We start from the raw sequence: 26,120 nt of genomic DNA on the forward strand, positions 1-26,120 counted from the left end.
AAGAGGCACATGGGGGCTGGAATAGCTGCATTACATAACTGGCTCTAAAATTATATGGAAGCAGGGTAAGCAGCAATCGTCACAAGACAGGGTGACAGCCAGTAACACGTGCACACAGTTAATCTAGCTAAAGTTAAACAAACTCTGCAACAGGACAAGCAAACTCACCATGGTTAGCCTACTCTAGCCCACCTGATAACATGTGCCCATACCATTCAAGTGGTTTACTACATGCAGCTAAAGGCAACCAAAACGAGACCTAAACCTCAAGTCGCAAACTTACTCTGGCCGACAGCTAGGTGCCTAGGCTAGACCCCTTACAGGTTTATTTATTAGTTTTACATGCTGCCTTTCCTGACAAAGGCTCAGTGCAACTCTCAGAAGAGAGAAAAAAATGATAGAACACGAAAACAAAACAGGAGAAACAAAATAACTTATAAAAGCCAATTAAATATTGGAATAAACTGTAGAGCAATATGTCCTCCAAAACAATAGCTCAGCTTAGCCTTGCCTGCTAAATGCCTACCCAAATAGGCCTTAAACCGTTTCTGGTAGGTGTCCAGGCTTGGTTCTGGCAGGCCTCAAGGGGAAGGGAGTTTCAGAGCTGAGGGGTGATTATCAAGAATGATCTCCCATGTTTTCACCAGGCAAACTTGGCACACTGATGCTACTGGCAGGAGGTAGCTCTTGGGTTCACACCTCTCTCCCCAGCTCCTCACTTTTCCTAAACAAAAAGGATTTTTAAAATAAATAAAAAGTAAGAATTCCTATAGTGGAAACATACAGCTGAGAGCAAACACTTTAAGTATTAAGGAAAGGGGTAGAGACATAATGCAGTGACACAGCCAACCAGCTGCTTCCGATTCTACCCAGCTTGAAAATCCGAAGAATGTTAACATTTGGACTGGTGGTTTAGTTGCCGGGGGAAAGGCAGCCATGCAAATGGCTTTAGCTCTGGTTCTTTGCTCAATCACTAATGTACTGAACCAGTAGCACTGATTGGCCAGCATATTTCAGTTACTGAAGGATGTGGTGAGGGAGTGTGGGATGGAGATACAAAAGTAACATCTCAATTCATTCTCAAGTGGTAAAAAGGGTCAAGTTAGTCACCTGCGAAAAAAAAAAATCACATCCAGCCTTACTTGTTTGAAGGGGAATTAATGCAATTTCAGACTCATGCAGTGAAAAGTAATCTAGGAAGATCCCAGAGAGGGCAAGTCTTCCTTCCATAACTAAAATGAAAAGTCTGACCCACAGAAGCTTCAATATTTTTTAAATAAGGCGGTCTGGACGTCAAAGGGGAAACCCACTGACCAGGTATGTCTGAAATCAAGGCATAAGGATTTGCCGATTGTTATCAGAGGTATAATCATGGCAGTTGGAGTTAGAGTACACCCATCAGAAGACCACTCCAATAGAAGACTACCTCTATTAAGCAAGAAAGTTTAGATCATCCTTTGTGTCATCGATGAAGCTAGCGATTCTACTGCCATACAGTGTAGCCTGGGCAACAAATGCCGTTCCTGCATGCATCAATAGGTGCTGGACAAGCAAAGGAAAGAAGAACTCCAGAACTCTTCAACTAGTCACAAAGTATGAAGGTGGCTGCTCTTGCTCTCCTTATATAGTTGGCAATGGATCCAGAGTTATGAACTGAGTGGCTGGTCTCCAGCCTATCCCTTAGTCCATCTTAATCCCCTATTCCCTGTGCTACTGGGAAATGAGCCAACTTGGATCCTGGTTCCATGCTGCACAACCCCTTAAGAATGACCCAGTCCCAACCTTCCTCCCCATGGTGAATGCAGTAGAACTAATGAAATGCTACTCTATTAGCCCTCATTCGGCGAGTCTGGATTTCCCCTGAAGGGCAAGAGATGAACACCACAGCCACAACTCATAAATACCAGCAGATTCATTATAATTCATAACAATTCATAAATACCAGAGTCATAATTAACCAGCAGATGCTCAGGCAGGAAGCACAGATATGGAGTGTGCCGAGCATTATGAGAATTGTTAGCTAACACAAGAGCATTGCATTCCACTAGCAAATTTACTCTAGTGTGTGCTATATCCACTAGGTCAGTAAAATCCAGAGATTCCTTTCTCTGGGCTCTGAAAGCTACAACGGACTTGACTGTTTTACAAGTTCTTAGCATCAAGAATATTTGCTAGCTCCCTCTGCTGGTCAGAAGAAAAATAGCTCTCATGTCCAGATTAACACAAGGCAACACAAGAATATACAGGCTTTCAGAAAGTTGCATGCAATAGTCACACTGTATGCCCAGCTCTCACTGGCATTATTAGAAGTTCTGAAAGACAGAATAAGACCCCATGTTAGCATTGTCCTTGTGATCATTCCTAATACACAGCAGCCACCTTTTCTTTTTCTAAACCAGGGCTAATTAACATCACTGGCAGTCAATAATTCTTGAAAGACTCTACATTTCCACGATTTCCAATGAGGATTTGCTGTTGTCCAATCCCACAATTTAGACTCAAGCTTCACACTCTCGATTTAGAAGTACCCTTCTCACATGCTATATTTTGGACTCTGTGAGAACTCTATTGGCTTTTACTGCTCAGTAAAATTATGAGAGTTAGATCCTCTTTTTAGCTTTAACTAGTTCTAAACACAAAATAAAACACTGATAAATTCACTGGTATTGGAAATGCAACATTTCTATAGCACATTTTACAGGACACGCTGCAAGGGTCCTATAGAACACTTTACAGGACATCTTGGCACTCCTGTTTAAAATTAGAGGCGGTTGGGACAGGTATCATTTGTGGTGTACACATACCTTATACTGTCATAGAAAATTACCTCTTGATATTGCACTTCCCCATAAGCATATATGCAGCACTTTAGTAAACATTTTTGTGATGATACTAGTGCTTTGTGCCAAGAAGGAAACTAAGAGGTGAATAAACCTCTTCTTTTTGTATCATTATGGGAAGGATAAGCAAATGCAGCTTCTGAAATATTAATTACAACTATGCAGTGCTGCATATGGCTATAGCTTTGAGCACTGATGTATGCCCAATTTTCAAGACATAAGATGCACAGAAATGTGTATGAAATTATATTAATAAATCACCAGGCAGCATCCTGGGACCCCACCCCACAAGTCCTCTCTTTACCTTTAGTCATAGCAATTTGTGGTGATCCCATGGGAGCAGAGAAAGCAGCCACAGGATCCACTAAATTCTAACTAATACATCAGGGTCACAACTAAATTTTCACTGCAATCCTGCTGCTGTTTCATAATGGGAAATATTAGACATGTTACATACATAATTATCCCATTTTGCTGTAAATCTTAGCAAACTGATGGGCAGGCAAAAAACTATATTTAACACTGGGGGAGACAGCACTCTGCTAGCCAGCAAGCAGTCAAAAAGTTCCTAAAATGCACAGCTCTTTCACCCCTCTAGTCAAGGAGACCACCAGTCAAAGCCTGCTCTTCATAGCCCTGTTGAGAAAGTATTTGGACACTCTTAACTTTGCATAGTACCATCAATGTGTCAGTGATCAGCACCTAGAACAGGTTTTGTCAACAAAGTGTAGCCCATATCTACCTGCTTAACTTTAAGCATTCCAGTAAGCCCACTGATTATTCGAGTGCTTAAAAAGAAACGTGTTCTTGGTTGTACCCATGTCCGTATAAAGACATAGGCAGACAAGGTTCTTCGGGTAAATGTGGTATCTTTTATTAGACCAAGTAATAGTTGGAAAATATTGTTCTTCACAAGCCTTTGGACACAAATACCCTTCTTCAGGCACAGGGAGAGTCTGCTGGTGTTATGTGTTCTCCATGGTAGAGAACACACGTGCATTCTTAGGGCCAGAGCTCTCACCATTTCACTGGATCCAACCCTTAATGCTGGTAGCTTAGATGCCAAGTCCAATGGCAGTCTGAAAATCTCACCCTTGCTCAAAGTAACAGTCTATTATTTGTTAGTCAGTCAAATCCAGAATTATTAACACAAATATGACAAAACTATAGAGACAGGAGCATGAAGGTAACCAAACAGAAAACACAAGAGGTATTCGGATGCCAAGGTAAGGAATTGGATTATAACATCTAGGTGGGGAGATTGATGCAGCAGTAAATTTGAATCTAATCTTGGGAGCACTGTAATTTACCTGAATCACCTGACACAAAAAGCAGCCTAATGTGGTTGTGAAGTTGAGCAATGTCAATGTAAAGTACAACAGTAAGGAAAGAGGGCAGTGTATCCCAGGATCAAGCAGCAGAAAGCTGAAGAAGAAATTTTTGCCGCATATTCTCTGTCCCAGTTCACTGAAATCCTAGAGAAGTGGGGCTGGAAGGGACCTCCAGAGGTCAGCTAGTCCAGTCCCCTCCCTGAGGCAGCATCATCCCAATCCAAACTATCCCATGCAAATGCATCATCTAATTGAAACATTAAAAAAAAAAAAAAAAAAAGTGAGGGCGCATTTCTCTTAAGGGGATCTCAAGGGAAAGCACAGCATATTCTGCTGCCCCTGGTTTCTTGGTCAGCCCTGTCTGCAGCCCCAGAGGCGGGTTCGGTTTGTTTTAGCAATTGAAATGGGCAAAGGAACAAAGCAATTTAAAAGCTGCCAGCACAGATACGTGATCTGCTTCCTCTCGGGGAACCCTCATTGGGACTGAGGAGGGTAAACGCTGTGACCACCTGGAGAGTCTCCTAGAAGAGTCTTCCAACCACCCCAACCCCACCCCAGCTAGCACCTGCAATCCCGCCCAGAGCACCCCCACACCCACCTGCTCCTGAGGGGGAAAGCCAGCCCCCCCTGCCCTACCCGCAGGAGCACAGCTGGCAAATGCACTTCTTGGCAGACAGGATCAAGGGAGGAGTCACAGGCAGAGACATCCTGGTGAGGGAAACCACGTCCGGAGGCTCAAGGGTGCAGAACAGCACCTCAGCCCCTCTGGGAGTGGCTGCTCTGACCCCTGGCTCAGGATCAGCCTCCTCTGGCAGGCACCTGGGCAGCCTTTGTGAGGTCACCAAGGCAGCCCTAGTGCTCAGCTCCCACCACTACTGCTGGGGGAAGTGCAGGGCAGCAGCCACTCATTCTCCTCTTCCAGGAAGGGCTGGGAGTAGATGAGGGGAGAGGAAGGGCACGGAAGGAGCCCGGGGAAAAGTGACCCCTCGCCCACCCCATGACCGGTGCTCCCTGCTACAGCCACTCGCAGCCCATGCGGGGCTGTCCCAAGCAGGCACAGGCAGCCCAATGCGGGCTGCAAGCGGTTGTAGTGTGGGGCAGATTTTCCCCCTCCATGCCCAGAACCAGCTTGTAACCCAGCCCCGCTGCCAGTCTGGGCCCCACACCGGCTCCAGGCTTGCCTGTCAGGGCTGCGTGCAGCTGCAGCCCCCGCTTGCCACGCTGGGCAATGTTTGCTGTTGCTGCCCACCTGGAGCTCGTGCGCTGGGCAGCCCCGGAGGCAGAGGTGGCAAACACTGCCCAGGGGGCCACAGCTGCTACTGCCATGCACAGCCCCGACAGGTGAGCCCAGAGCTGGCGTGGGGCCCAGGCTGGCAACAGCACAGGCTACAAGCTGGTGCTGAGTGTGGGGGAAAAGCAGCCCCTCACCCATCCTTGGCCTGTGCCCTGCACTGCAGCCACTCACAGACCATATCGGGGCTGCTTGTGTCTGCTCAAAACAAAATGAGAGCAGGGGGTACATGAGAGGATGCCCTGCTTGTGTCCCTTTTCCCCCAGCCCTGCTGCCCTGTGCCACGTACCCAAAGCCCCTGCCCCGCAGCCCTGCTGCCCGCCCAGCTGCCCCTTACCCCACACCCAAAGCCCCTGCCCCCCAGCCCAGGCTCTGTAGCTGTCAGCAGCTACCCAGAACCTGGGCCAGCTGCAAACGTCTGCTGCCTCTCCACCCCAGACCCTGACTGTGCCTGCTCAGGACAGCCCAGCGTAGGCTGCAAGTAGCTGCAGCAGTGAGCACCGGCCACAGGGCAGGGGAGGGGCCGCTTTTCCCTGCAGTCAGCACCAGCTCGTTCCCTGCCGCAAAGCAGAGTGTCAGGGCTGCATGCTACATGCTCCCCGCTGCCTGTACCAGGGGTCTGCTGGCAACACTCCTACTAATGCAGCCCACTATGTTGTTAATCTTCTTTGCAACAAGGCACACTGTTGGCTCATATTCATCTTATTGTCCACTGCTAGCCTTAGGTCCTTTTCTGCAGAGCTGCTGCTTAGCCAGTCAGTCCTCAGTCTGTACCAGTGCATGGCATTGTTCCATTATAAGTGCAGGACTTCACACTTGTCCTTATTGAACTTCATGAGATATCTTTTGGTCTAATCCTCTACTTTGTCTAGATGTCTCCGAATCCTAGCCCTACCCTCTAGCTATCTACTATTCCACCAAGTTAGGTGTCATCTGCAAACTTGTTGAGGGTGCAATCCATCCCATCTTCCAGATTGTTGAAGATACTGAACTAAACTGGTCCCAGGATCTACCCGTGGGTCACTCCACTTGGTACTGGCTGCTAAGTGGGCATCAAGCCATTGATTACTATCCTTTGGGCCCAAAGATCCAGTCAGTTTTCTATCCACCTTACAGTTCATTCATGCAACCCATACTTCCTTCCTTAGCTTGCTAAGGAATGTTGAGAGAGACTGACTGGCTAAAGTCAAGGTACATCACATCCACTGTTCGCCCTGCAGCCACAGAGCCAATCATTTCATCACAGAAGGCAGTCAGGTTGATCAGACATGACTTGCCTATGGTAACTGTTCCTAATCACCTTCTCCATGTGCCAGGTCCTCCCCAAATTCCCCAGCCACAGGCTTCCTCAGCCATGTTGCCCTGCCCCTGCGGCAGGATCCAGGTCAGAAGCTGCATCTTGGTCAGCCCTGTCTTAGTGCATTAACCTATAGGAGAAAGTGGGTAGGTAAGGCAGAGACTTTTTTTTTTTTTTTTTTTTTTTTGAGAAAACACTGCTGACTTGCTTTCCACCACACACAGCTGGTTTAAGACTTTGTGAGTTCCACGGTTCTCCATCCAGCTATTGTAAAAGGAGAAGAAAAAAAAAAAAACCTTAATTTTTAAATTCCTAAATTAATTAAACCAAATACAAATATTAGTATCTTTCCTAGTCCCTACAGCATGTATTTAAGCAAATCTAAAGAAACATTTGTAAGTTCAGATATATTTATAACAGTAAGAGACCGCTATACTGCTTGCTTACCAAACTGCTACAAAAACAACCACCAGACTTCAGTGAGAAAATTTAATTCATTTAAAATTTAAGCGTGGTTAGTAACTAAACCTTCCCTCCCATAATTCATTGCCTAATTCTCAGTGGCCATGCTTCAGTGCTCACAGCTGATTTCTCTCTTTTTCATCATTGGAAAAAGCACCATAGCTAGCTAATTTTTATAATTTTATATAACTTTTGATCATTTTAAAACTTTAACCTCATGGAAATCAACGTTACTTTGTCCATAAACAGAACCTATTGACAAGAATCAGAAGGTAACATTACAGAGCTTCTAATACCATGCAGTGCCAGGGAACATACTACAGCTGGTCTCTTGAGCATTTGCTAAATAATGCAGATGCTCAGGTTAAGAACGTTGAGATAGATTATCTATCTATGCGCCTTAATGCATGAACACCTTAAAGTATGCAGCCAACTACAGGCTGGATGCAGCTGCAGGGACAGGCCATCCAACACGCAAGGCCAGAAATTTGGCAGTGGTGTTAATCCCTGTGGCTGCCAAAGCCACTGTGTCAGCAGGGCCAGCACCAAGGTGTTAATGCTGCAACCAATATTTAGTCATGACCTCCATTGGGAACAATTTTCTGGCAGCAGCATTTTCTCTAGAGGCTGGCACTGCCAGAAATGGCTGGCAGCTGCAGAGGTTAATACTGTCACAACTCACAATGCTGCCAAATTTCCAGGTTGCAGTCCCTGTTAGGGATGTAATTCAACAGCTGGATAAGCATCTAGTTTAAGTCCCAAAGGGTTGATCCAGCCCTCAAGTTTGACATCCCCATCTCCTCCCCTCTCCCCCCATCTAGAACTCAAGCAAAGGAAAATTGTACAGCTAAGTATAAAATTAAGCTTACAAAATTATTCTGTCCAAAAAGCAGGATTTATTAATACTAAAAAAGTTTAAATACATACAAAATAAAAGTCAATCATGGAAGTTTAAGTTAGGAAACAAATCTTTAATTACTTGAACCCCAAGTAAATGGGTAATTGATTTGTTAGTGAATTTAGCTACAAGTTAGTCAGTACTTATTGTCCTACTCTCTTCCTTTGCCTTTTGTGCACTTGCCTTCACTTTGCTTTTTAGTTCTTCTTGGAACTACTGGTCCTCAGTTATAAAAGGGGTTAATTATAGTCTCCAGTCTTCACTTGTTAGTCATACCAGTGCTCAAACATGCTGTTGCACCAGTCATATCCACTTTGATTCAAACAGTCACTTATCTAGGCAGATCAGAGCAACCCACCTTCAGTTTTTCCCCCCTTTAGATCCTTTCAACCTAACTCAGGCCAAGGGCTATGCTGTTTTTGCCTCACCTTTGTATTTCTGCCTGCAAAGGGTACCTATTAACATGGCACAAATGAAGCCACACTGCACTGAAGTTGGATGTACCATAAGTAGAATTTGCCCTCACCCTCAAATCCATGATTTGAATGTAATCCCCACACAGTTGCTGGGGGAAGGGGAAGAGAGAACAGGACACACAGCATTATATATATGGAGAAGGAACCTTAAAGGGTATTCTTTTTTCCTTCCTGTGAAACCTCTTCGATTTTGCAATAAAATATGCAAGTTCCAAGTTTGGTTGAAAAAACCTAATACAACATTTTTATATTACACATAAAAAGGCATCCATCAATCACAGTCGTTTACAAGTTTTTTTCGTTCGGTTTGTATGGTTAAGCTGTGTAATACCAGACGTTTAAACCAATTGCTTACTTTTTGAAAAAAATAGAAAGGATGATTTAACAATAATAGTTTAAGGACTCTTAAAAACATGTGGATAATGGACCCAAATTTGTTCTGAAGTTAATCATGTATAGTAGCAAGTCATTTCAGCCTCAGTTTATTTGCCCATGACAACCATGCAACCTAACAGAATGTTTCGACTCCATATTACTCCACTGCTGCTACTCCAACGTCAAACGATCAAAAAATCTTCAAGTACCTCTGAAGAATAACCGAAAGATTCAGTCTAAGTCAGCAATGCACACTAACTCTTTCTATGGTGGTTGGGATTAGCACTGCCATGTTTATTACTACAAATTAGAGTCTAATATGTTAAGAATGAGGGTCTTGAATACATTACAAAATGAACTTTAATTGCATAGCTATTTGTTTAATGTAAAAGTGTGTTACATGTGCAAATGCATCAAAATTCTAATTGTGAAACTGTATCTTTACAAAGCTTTCTAGCAGATGAGGACTCCTTTGCATTCAGCTTCTCAGTCAAGGTCTCTTCTTCTGGAAAGAGAATGCGATAGTTATATTATATTACCATTAAAAAAAAAAAAAATTCCAGATACTAAACCTAAAGAAGTTCATTAGATACAGTAGTGAGACATTTCGTAAATTTACATTTGTTCCAAAAGTGAAAGGAAAAATTCAATATCTATTGAACCCTTAATACTCCAAGCAAATCACCAATTTCTATTTTGTATACATCAGCAAAGCACCAGGAATGTGTTAGCAAACTACTGTTGCAGAGAGCACAAAGGCTAACCTAAAATGCGACCTACAAGAGCGGTAGCTTTTAAATTACAGCCAATAAATAATACTTGAGTGAACATTAAGCTCTCAGCTAGCAGTCCCAAAGGAGAAGCAGTGGAGTGCCCACTATGGAAAAAAGTCAGTTCCCACTAAATTTAGGACTCAACCAGTATAGTCCCAACTCATTTAGGACTTTGACTTGAATTTGGAGACCACCTGGCAGGCAGCAAGTGGAACTCATGGAGGACCACTTAAGAAATCACAAATACATTTGCTTACTATCAGTATAATTTCAAGATGTAGCAAACATAGAACGCACCACAGAAATCAAGTTTTATTGGCCCTTTGAGACTTGCCTGTTGAGTTTTACTTCTAACCCTTCCACTCAACAGTTTTCTGTTTTATAGCGCAAGATTCCTGAATGCTTACTGCTAGTTGACAATCCATCAGGGTTCACACTAAATGTCAGGCTAAGAGTTGGTATACCAATTACCCACATATATTGCCCAAGGTCTGCATGTCCTCCAAGAAGTCTACTAAAGGTCAGGAAGCTGTACTGCATTGCACCAGGATAAGTAGCCTGGTATGTACATTAAGATATTACCTCAGCTTCTACCTCTTTTAGGGGGGAGTCTAAACAAAGGCATCTATAGTTCCCTATTTGTAAATTTTTGATAGAAGTGTTCTTCCACACCACCAAAACCCAAAGGAGACCAAGCATAACAGTTGTGACAAACCACCATCTTGTCCCCAGAGTGGAGTCCCAGGTGCTACTCAAACTCGAAAGGAACCCTGAAGTGAAAAACTTTCTTACACGTATACTAGGTGGCACAGTCCTTCCTGAAAAGCATACAGCAAAGCCTACCTTTCGAGTTATGCAGGAATTCTCCAGGTTCCTTTTGTGCTACTAATCTCAATCTCTCTTGAACTGGAGTAAATGAAACCAAAGGTGAGAGAGAGTGCTTTCTATGAGGAAGAGACATGTGTGATGGCGTCCCAATATATTCTGTATCTAGTGCAAAGAATTTTTCTGAAGGACTAAAGACGTCATGTGTTTCTGTGCTGCTTGGAGTAAAGCTTAGCTGTGAATTATTCCTTGCGAATTGTTTTTTACAGGCCAGAGCCGAGTCATTTCCAAAAAGAGTCTTTTTCAGTGCTTCGTATCGCTTGCGAATAGACTCTAAATCTAATTTGCACTCTTGAGTAGTCCATTCATTTTTTGTACTTTCTGTTAAGGACCTGATGTCCGTCGAGTTACTCCCCAATATATCATCAGTCTCTGAACTTTGAGGGCTAGTAAGGCTTAGGTTGCCAAGTTCTTCTGGGAAAGTCTCATGTAGTATTCCAAAATGGATAATGTCTTGGCTATCAGAACTAATACCACTTACCATCTGAGAAGCATCCCAGGATGAGGTTGAATGCATTGAGGAATTTTGACAATAAGGTGACAGAGTATTTGTTATCTTACTACAGTCTTCCTGACTATTGAGAACATTTATGTTTTTATCCACAGCTGGCATAAGTTCTTGTACATTTTCTTTAAGACTTTCATTTAAAACAGTACCCTTCAATTCCTTTTGCAAAGTTCTTTCGTTAGCTAGTGCTCCGGAAGCTGGCTTCTGGATTGGCGAGTCACTGATGTGACTAAATATCACCTGCTTTAGAGGTTCAGGTGTCATCCAACTTAATAATGACTTCCCTTCTACTACATTAAGATTAGAAGTAGAGAGGTCTGATATGTGAGATGAAGACATAAAGCAGGCCATACTAGAGTCTATTCTGTTTTGAGGTACAGGCTTTATATCCAATAGAACACCTTCTGTTACCATTTCAGTTTGAGCCAACTCTGTATCAGAAGGGTAGCCATCCTGTACTGCTTTTCGCCATGAGCTTCTGATTTCTGTAACTACATGAAACAAGTCAGTCAAGGACAGAGCTCAGTTCAAGTCCATATTTCACCCATTTTTCAACTGCTCTGAAAACAGCAAAACACCACCTTCAGAACTACTGAAGTTAGCTATTTAGCACCAGTCATGCTCCCAATGTCAACAGCAAGATAGCATCAACATAGGAGAGCTCCATGCCACCTCAGACACTTTATTATACAGGCATGTTTTATTAAAGAAAAAGACAGTCATCAGAATGACTTAGCACTTTTAGCTTAAGCCACATTTCCTCCCCAGCCAGGTTCCAATATTATCAGTTCCCTTACATTCAACTACTTCACAGTTACAAACTCCAACTTTGAACTCACTCAGATTTTCTGGAGTTCGAGGGATTTGTTTCCTTGCTAAGAAAGGGTTGGAAGCCAATGACTCAATTAGATCTTCCAACTCCATCCCTTTTCCATCACTACTTGAGGGTGACTCTGATACTACCACGTTTGCAACCTGGAGAGGATTAAAGAACAGATCTTGAGAAAGCATATAAAATATACATAGATGTATCAATAACGGCAAAAAATTAATCCTATTCTCCAATCACCCTAATCCTACAAGTTAAACAATCACTGCTTAATTTGTGTGGAAAACTACTTTTCACTCCTAAGTGTACAATAAGTCCATGTGGAAAGGAATGGACTATAGCCTCCTGAATAGTTTGGGACTGGAGTACAAGAAGAAAATCTGAATTCTGTTTTCGTCTTTGGCAAGTTGCTTCAGTTTGCATCTCAATATAACAGCTTTACAACACTGATAAAGACCCAAGGGACAAATAAATTTAATTAACCAAGTACTTTAAGATTTTGGAAAAAGACATTTGGGAGAAGTATTAAGCTTACAAGGTGGAGCATTGATGGTCTAAAATGGCAAGTTTAGAGTGTGCAGTTGAGAATTAACTGCCTCGTCTCAGAGAGGGAGATATTTAACATTCCACTTCAAAATAAGGCATAACTTTACGAAGTCCTTGTAAAAGAATTCTTCAGAGTGCAAATTCAGTGAGTCTCTAGGATAAGTATCCATTATGAATACCTACACACAATCAACAAATCCTACTCCGGGACTGCTAGGTACATGTACTGATAATCAGACTGCTTATTGCCAAGTGACAGAGTGAAGAGCTTGGGACATTCCAGCATATATGGGCCTAACTATTTAGATGCACCTTAGACACTGATAGGTGTCTTAAGCATCCCAGGGTGCCTTAAAATTTACTGTCCAATAAACAGTTGTGCAAATGTCTGTTACTTTTTTAGCTGCTAGCCAGAATGGAATATCCCCCAGAATATTTCAGTTCAGAGCAGTACGGTATCCCTCCAAAATTGAGCAATGTGCAGATTTAAGTCACAGAGCCTTCACTTTTACCCATCTAAGCCTCAATGATGGCAAGGAAATCAGAAGTTATAACTTGATCTGGGTACTCAGTTGGATTCCCTTAAGAAGTGAGGATTAACATATGAATTAATAGTTTAAAAGCAAATTTTTCTAACCTCTTCTGCCAGCTGTTCTTGTGCTTGCCTAGAAGGATCTTCTCTTTTGACTGGAGTTGGTGTTTGGAGTACTGGAGAGTCTCTATTATTCCAAGCTTCTAATGGTCTGGCTTTATCTACTCCACATTTTAAGATTTTTTGAGAAACAGAATGTTCTTTCCTTTTGGGAGTTTCAATATGTACTTTCTGAAGGAATACACAAGAGTTATTTAAAGTTGTACCCAGATATTGTAAAACTAATTTGAAGGAACTGCCAAGCTTAAGTTGTGCAACAAAGACAGTCAGTGTTTACTCGCATACTCAATTTAAAGCCGCAAGTTTCTACTAAGAGAGTGGAAAGAGATATTCCAATCACATTTTGAAGCATGAAACATGCCTAAACAGGTGAAGTGTATGTAGGTAAGAGACAGCCCTTTGTTCCTACACTTTTGGGCCACAGTGCAGCAAAGGCAGTAACAATGCCATTGGGCCATATTTGCATTCCTCACCTTGGGACCACCACCTTACTAATCCCAAGGCATAATTCAGAACAGCCTCATGGCTACTCCACTGACCCTTCAAAGACTGCATCCACATCCCATAGAGCAGCACAGCAATATTTCCTATGCTGAGAGTCAGGAGATATTACAACAGCTGCTTTGCCAGCTAACAAATTCCCTTGGCAGGTGGCTGCACTGAAAGACTAACACAAAAAAAGAAGATGTGTTGCAGGCTAGAGAGAATGCAAAAAGTTTAGCCAGCATTTTTAATGCCAAGAGACTGCTAGCATTTAAACTTCTCTTGGAGGTAAGGAAATTAAAGAACCTTTTCAAGAACTGGACAGTTGTTTTCAGATGTAGCCAACTTTGATGAGAGTGAGAAGATCCTAGAAAGAGACAAGATGCCAGTTATATTTAACATTTGCTCAGTTTTTAAATTTAAGCAACTTTTACTAAAGATTAACATATGTTGTCTGCCCCGTACCTGTCTGTTACAATTTTCCTTAATTCGTCCCAGTCATCAGAAGGCAGTTTTACTATAGGGAGAGCTTGTGACAACCAGAGCAAGCTTTTAGCTCTATTTGTGTACCAGCCTCCCAGCTACAACAGCTTTGAACTTCCCCCCTCCCCTAACATCCACACTTTACAATCAATAACTATGAACTTCCCACCTCCCCTAACATCCACACTTTACAATCAATGTTTTCTGTAAAACAGTTTAAGAGCAATTACTGAAAGTTATTTCTTCCATAGTTAAATTACTTTCAGTAGTAACAAAAAAATGAGTTCCTAAATGTAAATCATACCTCCCTGAGGATGTAAGTTCTGCTGTACTCATTGTGCTGCCCAGTGCTCCATCAACTCTCTTATGATAACCCTTTTTTGGTGCATCTAAAAGAGGGAATGTAGGAGAAGGTTTATTTCATCTACTTTCTTAGTATTTTTGCATGACAAAGGTAAGTTCACAGGGCTCTGTGCAGACTTGTTCAAAGGCTGTAGTACCAATTAAATCAGAGTATTGAAACCATTTAACCAGCACTGAAAAGTGTTCAGCACAAAAGAGCTGATCTATCAGAAAGTGCAAAAACTGCACAAATAGGTGTTTTTCTGTTGACAAGGGGAAAAAAAAACCTTTCAGTATTAATGGGTAAAATTCAACACAATTACTTCCACCCTCCTCCCCCACTTCAACCAAGAGCCTAAATGGGATGGTTTATCTAGTACATTCTATTGCAGCTGTGGCAGTATAATATAAGTAAATTCTAAATTAAGTTCAAGGAGTAAACTGTGGTTATTGTGCAGATGAAAGTCCATAGAAAAAAAAAAAGTATCATCTAAAATGAAATAGAAGAGAGTCAACCATAATCAGGACAGTTCTTTACTAGAACAGTATATATTGCAGGTTAAAAGCATCTTGTCTGAAGTCTACGTGCAAAAAAAAGCTAAGTCAAACCTCACATGCTATAGTTTGAAGTATAATCAGAATTCCAGGACTTTCTTGGTTCTTGTTATTTCATTAAAGTTTTATTTTAATCATGTTTGCTAAGTGGGGAAGAACAAAATCCACTCCAGCTGCAGGACCCTACCCTTTCAGCCTGCTGGTGGGGTCAGCCATACTGAGGCAGCTGACCCTACCAGCAGGATGAAAGTGGCATTGACAAGTTGGCAGCTCTTAGGCCAATGGCTGATTTTTCAGCCCAGGTTTCCAGTTTGTGGAAGAAGAAAGAGACCCAATACAGATTTTTTTCTGACTGGTCTCTAACAAACCCAAGGAGTACAGAAATGCTTCAGAGAAAAATTTTGCTCAGCCCTCTTCTGTTGCAAAGTGCCATTCAGAAAAGGAGCAGAGTAATGGGAAAGGAATTCCTAATTTCAAGGAACTTTGTAGGAGTGACCAAAAAAAATTATCAAGTTACCCACCTGGAATTGATGCTGGATATTGACAGAAGACACTGCTCTTATAAACCTCTTCAGTTGCAGGATCAAAAGAGAGGGCAGACATAGCTGGTAACAAGTCTAGTGCCTTTGAAAATACAAGTGATGCTTGCAGTCACTTTTGTAAAAAAACTCTATATAATTAGCATGACACTACTAAAGAGTATTATTTGTTAAACCATGCAAAATGATGTGTTTAGCACAGAGATTCTAAATCAGGTTGCTGCTGCACCCTGGGGTGCCTTTAGATTCTTCTCAGGGGAACCACAGGTACCACACAATGTTAGCACTGTTTAGGTGTCCAAACATGATTCACAAGATAAACCCAGACATTTTAAATAGGAATTTTTAGTGTCAAAAACATTCTGATACATTGTGATCTGAGCTGGCATTTTCCAAGGGCTGCCTCAAGTCTCAAAAAGTTCAGAACAACTGGCTTAGCAGATACTAGGGAGTTAGCAGCTATCCCTTATTCAATGAGCAAGTCATTTTTATTTTAACATTAATCTAAAATGTTACGCTCACAACTGGACCTGTATGGATCTGTTGGCACAGCGCAACTTTATGCCATGCAGACAGAAGAGTTATAAGGACAATTCCTAGACATGTTTGCCAGGGCTTTGGTCACCATGGCTCAATCATGACCTGAAGTAGCCACCTCTGAATTCCCAAAAGGGGATGGGGAGCAGTAGCTATAACTGGTTACTGTAAATGACGCATGCCTACATTGTGCTACACCATCTTATTTCAAATACAGATAACAAATAATTTTGTGTAATTACATTGTTTCATCTCTCCCAACTCCAGTAAAAGCATATACGTTCCCCCACCCACCCATACTGCCCTTTCCTTCCCTCTTCCACCGAAATCTCACACCTCTAATGGACACTTACTGGATTCTCAACTTTAATTAAATCAAAAGGAGACTGCCCAAGAATGCTTTCCCACTTCATATCCCATTCTTTTTGCTTTTCAACAACTGATTTCCTTATGGACACATGATCCTCTCGCTTTAGCTTGTGCCTGCAACATTTTAAAACAAACATCATAAGGTTGGGGTAGGGGCTGGTAGACAACACGGGAAGGCAAGAAACTATCAACGTCTATTTCTTTCTTTTGTCTGAGATCAAATCTTTTTTCCTCTCTCAGTATCCAGCCACAGCTTGGGACAGTGAAATATTACAATTCATATCTGTAGTAGTATAAAAATTGAAAGAGCAAATTTAAAATGAAGGTCACCCATTCATGTATTCTGTTAATTCCTGCAAAGCACTGAGTGCCTAAATACAAGCTTCACAAGGGATACAGCTGATAAAATCTTCAAGCTGTGAAAGAGTTGCCATTCTCTTGAACTATTTCAATAACTGTTTAAAAAAAAAATACAAAACTTCTAAAATTTTAAGTTGAACTTACTATGCTAAAAATTAGCAAGTAAAAAAAGTTTTAAAAAAATAATAATAATAATCAGAGGCACAAATCCCACTACTGTCCAATTACTCAAATAGCCAGTTTCAGTTTTTATGTTGCCAACGGCAAAATCTAAAGACAGCCAAGAGAAAATATTGAAGTTTGCAAACAATTTTACATGGAAAATCTGAATACCTAGGGATTAGTCAAGCCAAACAGATATTGAGGGCAACATAAAACAACTGGCAAACAGAGGTACAAACTATAAAATGCTACTTTCTTTTCTGGAAAGAAAATTCTGGAGCTCATTATCTTCCTTCCCCAAAGTGTGAAGAGCCCCAGGAAAAGTCTCAAAAGCTTACCTCATTGACTTCAGACCCAATAAAGTTTTACTTTGGAATTTGGTCTTCTCTTCAATGTACTGAACATCTAGTTTTAGTGCTTTTTGGTCAACTTGCTGACGTTCACTTCTTAAAATCTTCAAGGCTTCATTTAATAACTGAACGACTGTCAAGAAGTTTAATTTTCCAGCTTCATATACATTTCCTATATGCAACTTCAGATGTAGCAAACAATGAGAAAAATGATTAGCCACAATAAGTAAACAATGATGCTTCAATTATTAGACAGCTGGCTTTTCTATGTTAAGTATAGCAGAGAAGTACAAGCCTTATTGATCTTTGTGTTTATTAGAAATAGACTTTAAAAAACAAAACATTACAAAAAGCACCACAGACAAAAAACTCATTTTGGCTTTGAAATTTAAAGCTGCTGAAACCTTGGTGTCATTAAAAGTGAACTTCACTAAAGGACTGAAGGTATACTTACTGGTTTTATAATAATGGGGCTTCCTATATTTGTTACTGCCAGGTTTTTACCCCCTTTAATATATGTACAAAACACTTGATTAAAGATAAGCTGCCGCCCCCCCCCCACTTGTTGTTATGCCTTACTTCCCCCTAAAAATACTATACTATAACATATGCACACTGTAACACTCCTAAAATTCCTTTTATTTAGGATCATATCATTTCCTACACAAGGGCAAGATATATGACATGTTAACACCAATGTCGCATCATTTCTGTGCAGTGTAAACTTACATAGGGTCCAAAGTCAGAGGACCAGCTGTCCCAGGATTACTGGTAAAGTTGACACTAGTACAACAGGAAGCAAACAATAGCCTGCTTGTTTTAGCAGACAGTTATGCTGGAAGCAGATATATGACACCTCTGCTGGTGTAATTAATACCAGTGTAATTTTCTCTCTAGTTTTTCCCCAGTTAACTCTACACCAAATTCTAGGAAGGGGCATCACTGTAGTGTTAGAAGCTGCACCCCCACGTTTTGGTTTACACTTTTTGTAAGGCTGGGTTGGAAAAAATGCAAAAATTATCTAGTCTGGTCTCTCTGTCTTAAAAATTCTTCTCATGCTTTATGTCAAGCCACCCTTTCATCCCCCAAAATGTAAGACTCTGAACAGCAATAACTGGAAAATTTAAGCGGTGTATCCATGCATGGAATGTGAGCAAGATGTTGCTTATCACCGTAACAGATGCAGAAATATTACATTCAGCTCCCTTATACTGCTTACCGTATTTGTTGTACAACGTGGCCCTATATAAAGGCATTTCCTCAGAGGCATGATCAGTGTACTATGTTAGTTTGGGCAAGTAACCCACTATTCTCTATTTCTATTGCATTTATTGCAGGGCCAACCACACTCTTTTGTATAATAGTCCATGTTCTATAAATACAAGACAAAAAAAAAAAACCCAAAAAAACGAACAAGCACTTGCTATTCAAACTACCACTTACTCTGTACATTCCATTTTCAATTTTGTCAAGTAGCAACCTTGGAACATTGATAGTGATGTCTGTTCCATCTAAAGTATACTGGTCAACATGACCTTTAACAACAGAATCCACAACTTCTTTCTCCTTTTCCAAGCCAGCAAAGGTTTCTGTTACAGTTGTCCACATGGAACGAACCTTAATAGGAGAAGAAATATACTGTGCATCAAATCTTGCTGAGTGTGTCAAAAGCCTATAGGGTTATGACAGAAATGTTAGCATGTTTAAAAGGAGAGTATAGTACCAGAAACTAGTATGAGATATAGTGGAGAGTATTAAGAAATTCAGGCACTGCCATCAAAAAGAAAATACTCACCTTTTGAACTTTCTCTGTTCTGTTACTTTGGTTTTGGTCATTTTTCTCTATTCTATTTAAAACAAATATCAAGTTAGCCGTGACAAAAATACACTTAAGGTATACAAAATGTCTGGCTTTAAGCCTTTAAAATGGAACAAAAGTTGTTTTAGTAATGATATATCAATTTACAGCTAGAAAAGAACACTTACTTTTGAAGCTGCTTGTGCAGGTCAGCACATTCAGATCTTAGATCTTTTATCTGTTTAGTTAATAATCTGTAAAAAGTGAACATGCAAAAAATTACTATAGGAAATTTAAGATCCATCATTCTCATCACGTATCACCAGCTTATAATGATGACAACATTAAAAAAAACCGCAAACACGCAAACACACACACACACACACAATCTGCTGCTGTCCTGTGCAGTGACTTTTTGAAGGACAAGTAATACGAAAGACCTGAAAGAAACGGTCATCTGTTACACTGAACTGAAAGTTTTTAGCGGCCACAGAAATTCTATTGCAATTACTAGATGTGTTATTTCTCAGCAATTGTCTAAATCTTGGAAAGGGTTCAATTTTTATTTAAATGCATAGTTACCTCAACTATAAGATGTACTAATCTTTAGTAACAGCCACTAAGAGTCAGAGCTTTTGTATTTAGATTAGTGATTCCCAACCAAGGTGCAAATAATAAAATAGTCAGTTCAATTTATACAATTTTTAGCAAGGGAAAAAAACCCACCCTAGATTGGGGTGCCTCTATATCTTTTCAAGAGTGCCACAGGCTGAAACATGATTCATGACATAAATCCAGGGTTTTCACATAGGAATCCATAGTGTCAAAAACATTCTGACCTAATTACTCTTATTTTTCCATAGCCAAAAATGACTAAAAACCATGAATTGGCATTTTCCAAGGGCTGCCTGAGGTCTAAAAAGATTGACAAGCCGGGGTGTGCGAAGCGGGCCCTATTCGATTCCGATTCAGCCTGAATCAGGGACAGGAATTCGATTAATTGATTTGGATCATTGTCCCCATTACTCTTATTTTTCCATAGCCAAAAATGACTAAAAACCATGAATTGGCATTTTCCAAGGGCTGCCTGAGGTCTAAAAAGATTGACAAGCCGGGGTGTGCGAAGCGGGCCCTATTCGATTCCGATTCAGCCTGAATCAGGGACAGGAATTCGATTAATTGATTTGGATCATTGTCCCCGATTTGATTCGGCCGAATTCGAATCTAAAGATTCGATGCTGATTCGAAGAATCAGCGATTCGAACAGACACAGCTTTGAAAGTTTTTTCTACATACCTTGAGGTAGCAGGCGCAGCTTGGGATAACTGTGATGCTAGGGCACATGAAGAGTCCCCACAGGAGTGCAGGGGGGCCCTCCACGTATTCAGCAGCGAACCTGGATGGACTGGCTCAGCAGTCGGCCACAGGAGGACCCTGGGTGCCCCCCCAGACCCAGGAGGCACCAGTTACTGAGCCGGGAGGGGTGCGAAGGGGCCCCCCAGCGCACTCCCCAGCAGACCCAGAAGTGGACTGGAAGCGCTTCTGGTCCGCTTCTGGGTCTGCAGCCGAGCGCACTGGGGAGCCCCTCGTGCTTCTGTGGGAGCATCACAGCATTCACAAGCCACCTGCTACCTAGAGGTATGTAGAAAAAACATTTAAAGTCGTCTATGGCCGAATCGATTTGGAGGGTTCCAGTTTGGTTTGGAGAGATTAACGGGTCCTCCGATTCAATTTGGATTCAGAGATTCAGCCACCGAATCGGGCCGAATCTCCGCCAAATTGAAAATCAGGGACCGAAGCTTTGCACAGCCCTATTGAGAAGCACTGAGAAGTACCGAAAGAAATCCATAAAACCCTCAGACCTCACCAGGATCTTCTAGCATTCTGCTGAAATGGAGAAGATACAGTAGTGAAAGTTTCTGAAAAATGCCATTCATGGTAGAAGCAAAATCAGGAATCTTTCCAAAGCAGGAAGCAGCTGAGGTATGCCATGCATAGGATAGTTTTATCAAGACAGTCAGTTAGACAAAACCTATTGCTAAGTGTCACTTACTGTGCCTTTTTCTGATACTCTTGAATGACAAAATCTTCTTTTTGCACAATCTGCAAAAACTTATTAGATGCCACTTTGCACCTTGCAGCTGCCTTGTACAACTCATCAGGCCTCAAGATTACAGCTTCTGGGAAATACATGCCAGCATCTGTAAATAATAAAATAGACAACTGTATTTATACAATGCAAATTTTAGCAAGCTTCCCCTTCCACCTCCCGCAAAAAAAGCCTAGACTGGAAAGTTACTTTAATTTACGTACAAGAGATACAGATGTTCCGACCTTGGGAACTGGGATGGCTCAACCTATACCACATCTCAACTCTTATATCTTCTACTATATAGACACACACATCAACACTACTTATTTCAGAGAATAACTTGAGAGATTTTAGAATTACTGCCTGCCACCTCACCATTTCAGAAGAAAGGGTCTAAAAATTTGTACTGTCAGGTCACCACTTTTCCATTCAAGAGAACTACAAGCTCAAACCAGGTATCACTGCAGGACATTAGAGATCAAGAACATATCATATACATGCAAGGGTTGGCTCCCTTAAGAGTCAATTCCCCTTGCCCTGCTCCCCGAATCCAGTGACTTAAAAAAAAAAAGACCACATCTAAGCCTAGTTCTTCCCAACCTGTGATGAAGAGCTTTAACTATGTTAACTAAAGCCCATTTAAACCTTTTATAACAGATTAAAAGCCATAAGTACTTTCACCATCTCACGTCATAAAACAATGTATTCCCACAGCTAGTTATAACTTACCTTTGCAGTCTTTTCTCATTGCTTGTATAATTACATATCTTGCAAAGTGATACATCAAATGAATAAATTTAGGACCACCAGGAGAAAGAAACAATGAAGCTACAACAGCTGGAAAGATGTTTCCACATTCTACCTAAGGAAATTAAATAGATGATTAAGAAATCCTCGTAAAAAACAGTGCTTTAGTAACAACTATAGGTTTAACTCAATATCCCAGTAGTCTGATATAGATGGTGTGGTTGCTAAACAAGCCAAAGGTAAACCTAGACTATGTTGTCAAAAGAGGAGACATAAGCTGCATGTTGGAAAAAGGGAGTCAAAACTTTCACTTTGTTCCCAGCCTTGGTCTGGAACTGTTCCCTTTTATGGAAAAACATTTTCAGATGTCCGTTAGATCACCTCTGTCTTCCCTAAACTCTAATAAGTAGCTTCACAATCACTAGCCTAGAAGAATGCTTTGGCCACTGTTTTATCCATTTGTGTGTGTTATAAGCTTTAGTCAGCATACTTCTGTTTCACTTTTTTCTGGTCTTTTATCCAGTTAGCCATTAGGAAAAGGGTTTAGAATTCCAAGACATACTATGAATTTCCACAGACCATGCTTAACAGAAGCTCAGCTTGATGGAAGATGGACTGGGAAGAGCTTAAGATAACAAGTTCAGAAGGAAATTTTGCTTTGTACCTATCCTTTTGTTCAAGTAACTCTGCTAACTTGTGGCAGGTTTATTCTTATATATGAATAGACTAATCTTTCAGAACATGCTGAGGTTTTCCAAGTCCATTTTCCATGAAAACACCTTGTATGATGGCTCCATTTAATCAGAATACTGTACCCAAGTCAAACTTTATTGTTCCCTCTTTTAAGTTTGAACTGTAGGCTCATGCACAGGTTTGCACTGCGTAGTACACAGAAAACTGTACAACCATACCTTTTCCATGCATGAATTCTAAGCAAACAGATTTTTGTAAGCCATACCAGATTGTGTATTTTACTTCAACTTATGGTTTTTTCACCATGTAAAAGTACTTGGGAAAGTTATCTGCTGTCAAAGAATGCATCTTGTTGATTCTAAAGACAAGAACCTATTACAACAATCCAATTTATCCTTTCCAATACTTACTGAAATTTCTTTTAGCCATTCACAGCATTTCTTCCTGAATTCAGCATCTCCCTTTTTGTCTGCTGGAGGGCAACAAAACCTTTACATTCCAAAAGCAAGCAAAGAGAATCCATTCTAGTATATTTTCACACCATGCTGATACGTATTATGTTGTTATGTAACTGAGCAATAAGAAGGTTTGTAGAGCTGCTTCAACAAAGTCTGATAAGGGAGGAGAACAGTAATAGCATTCAAACGCTACATATGATGCCAGCTAAAAGCACGTTAAGTCACTCACACTGTGTGGTTTGGGAATTTTTTTTTTTTTTTTTTGCTTGCTATAAAGATTCAGAGTTAAGTCTTTTTAGAGGGAGAGAGTAGTGCCACTTACACATTAGGTTGACACCTCCTTCTAAAAGATCCAGTTTCTATTTCCTTACAAAACCATTTGGACTGAATTTCTCCATGTGAGGTGTTTGTCCCAGACTAAATTTGTTGGAAGGCTTCAGTTAGAAGAATTCAGCTATTGTAGAATAAAATTAAAGAATATATCTTTGGCCAATGTTAAAAGAGTCTTACAAGCATTTTCACTATGAAGCTCTAGCCTATCCAATCTCTGAAGCTTGAAAATTCATGAAGGAAAGCAATGTACATCACACGTATAAAAAGCGTTGCTGCTGATCTTCTATGAAACTTTTCCCCCAAATTAGCCAAAAATTACCACCATCAGAACATTTTAGGAGGCAGGTAAACTGTACATCACAAAACTGCATAAAATAGAGCTCAGAAGGAAAAAAACTGTCACGTATGACAACTACGTAAGACTACCACTCCCACGGTTACTAAATAAGCAATTATTGAAAATATATTCAGCATTGTCCTTGATCCTGCATACCTGAAAGCCTCTGCTGTGCGTGAATGATCCAGTTTACTAAACAAGAAGTGTGCAACCAAATGAAATGCATCTTTGTTTGGTTTGTCAAACATGTTCCTGGAAAAGAACAGGTACAGTCAGAAGCACCCATTCAAATTCACATGACATTTGTATTGTCAACTTCAAAATGAAGATTAAAAAAAAAAAAAAAAAAGGGGGTATGGGGGGGCTTTTTCTTAAGAATTTTGCATGGCATATCCATAAACATCAACACTTTAAATATCAGTGTTGGAGTGATATTGTTACCATGATGGTCCAGGAAATACGAGAGGCAAGAATTCCTGTGGCTTGTAAATGTCATTGGACCAACTGAATGGTTGAGATAGACTTAGACAAACTTTTGGGCATCAGTCCCCTCCCTTAGGTCTCCGGGAGAGAAGCAGACACAGCATCACCTAACGGGGAATGGATCAACATCTTGTGCAAAATCTGCATATCAACCCTTTTAACCCACTGATCAAGTTCACAACCTTCCAGTCTATACTGTACAAACTAGAGGTGTATATTGGTCCATATCATATCAGCACCAATGAAAGGAAAATTGACTTTCCTGGCAATTGGCTTTTTTTGGCCAATGTGGCTAATAATGTCACGAATAAATTACATATGCATGAGCAAAGCTGCAGCATGCATGCATCCAGGAGTGCAGCATCCAGCCAGTAAATCTGTGGGGGGAGGGGCACGAAGGGTCAGAGATTAAGGCCCCCACAGTGAGGGAGGGAGTAGGGCTGGGGCAGGGGCTGCCCAGCTGGGGCAGGGCAGGGCATAGGATGGACCTGTGGGTGGGTCGTCCAGAGGACATGAGGGGCTTGGCGGGGGCAGCTCCCGGCCACTGTACATACCCCCATGCTTCCATGGGGGGGATATGCCCCCCGGATTTGTGCGTGGGGTGAGGGCTGAGCTGGCTCTTCCAGGGGGGGGGGGGGGGGGGGGGGGGGCGCGAGCTAAAGCAAATTCTGGGGTAGCTGTAGCCCACCCTGTAGCCCCCTCCCAGCACCTCCACCACCCACCCTTGCCTGCCCCAAGCGCAGCCCCAGCCCAGCCCCCCTGTCGGGAAGAGGCAGGTACAGCCCCCAGGCTTCAGCCCACCCTTGCCCCGCACACAGATCCAGGGTGCACAAGCCCCCTATGCCTCCCCCAGGGGTGTGCACAGCTGCTGGAGTCACCCCCTGCCCCATCCCCTGCACACGCTGCCCACAGCTCCGTCCCACACCCCGCCCCCCTGCCCTAGCTGGGCAGCGCCTGGCTCTGCCCCACACTGTCCTGCTCCATAGAGGCCTTGATCTGCACCCCCCTCGGCCCCGACTTACCATCCAGATACTGCTTGCCAAGCTGCATAATGGCAATCAGATCAGTATCAGCTGATATGGCTGGTTAAAAGTCAGCCATCAGTATCGGCACAAAAAAATAATCTCTATCAATGCACCCCTAGTATAAACCAGAGGAGCTCAGGCCCTGGCACCATCATCCTAAGTAGGGAAGGTAGGATGGCACAGGGCTGCACTTCAGGGTTAGGATACAAACTCCCCATATGGCAAAATAATTGCAGGGAATTGTAGGCATAAAACAACCCAACTTAAATAATTACAGACAACACTACACCGCAGCTGGGAAAAACAAAACAGAACGTAAAGGCTTGTAACACGTCACCTGGTTTTCTTTAACTAAAAAAAAAAAAAAGACCCCAAAATTCTCTGTTTTAAACCCATTTTTCCATGATGAAAACAAAACAGTGTATCACTGCAAATGGAAAAATGTAGATTTGGGGGCTTGTTTTTTAAATCAGAGAATTTGGGATTTCTTTTTAACAAAGAAAACCAGGATCCCTGGTCATCGCTTAACCCTTTTCCATCCCCCCCGCACGGCTCGAGCTTACTCTCCTCCCAATCCAGATGGGATCCCAGGGAGAAAGAGAGTGTATATGTGGGGGGGGCAGGGGTCTCTGCCTGACAGGATAAGGGAGGGAGGAGGAGGCGGGAGAAAAGTACCCCCCGCGATCCCGACTCGAGGCCCCCTCCCTCCCTCCCCCCCGCACTCACGCGCCCAGGCTGAGGTGGGGGCTCAGCTTGCCGGGGCCTGCGGCCACCTCGAAGCCCAGCGGCTGCAGGCAGAGCCCGAGGTGCT

General features: G+C 41.9%; 1 protein-coding gene and 1 non-coding gene across 13 annotated transcripts in view; both read right to left on the minus strand.

The window, feature by feature from the left end:
- Positions 1-8,097: 8,097 nt before the first annotated feature.
- Positions 8,098-26,120, minus strand: part of HAUS6 (HAUS augmin like complex subunit 6) — an 18,267-nt gene continuing 244 nt past the window's right edge. Inside the window, exons 1-17 of one of the 12 annotated variants that reach the window (XM_006035581.3) lie at positions 26,036-26,120; positions 23,958-24,053; positions 23,084-23,142; positions 21,963-22,095; positions 21,195-21,342; positions 19,330-19,395; positions 19,139-19,190; positions 18,787-18,960; positions 17,332-17,525; positions 16,456-16,585; positions 15,548-15,650; positions 14,434-14,518; positions 13,953-14,013; positions 13,149-13,334; positions 11,976-12,111; positions 10,587-11,627; positions 8,098-9,475 (exon numbers count right to left, since the gene is read on the minus strand). In XM_006035581.3, coding sequence (XP_006035643.1) covers positions 9,384-9,475; positions 10,587-11,627; positions 11,976-12,111; positions 13,149-13,334; positions 13,953-14,013; positions 14,434-14,518; positions 15,548-15,650; positions 16,456-16,585; positions 17,332-17,525; positions 18,787-18,960; positions 19,139-19,190; positions 19,330-19,395; positions 21,195-21,342; positions 21,963-22,095; positions 23,084-23,142; positions 23,958-24,027 — 2,730 coding nt within the window. In that variant the 5' untranslated portion in view covers positions 24,028-24,053; positions 26,036-26,120 and the 3' untranslated portion in view covers positions 8,098-9,383. The other 11 variants (XM_025191755.1, XM_025191754.1, XM_006035577.3 and 8 more) reach the window with 11 other exon arrangements.
- LOC112547984 lies at positions 14,095-14,226 on the minus strand. Its single transcript, XR_003091784.1, has one exon.

This window comes from Alligator sinensis, unplaced genomic scaffold, assembly GCF_000455745.1.
Source record: "Alligator sinensis unplaced genomic scaffold, ASM45574v1 scaffold59_3, whole genome shotgun sequence".
NCBI classification, from domain to species: domain Eukaryota; kingdom Metazoa; phylum Chordata; order Crocodylia; family Alligatoridae; genus Alligator; species Alligator sinensis.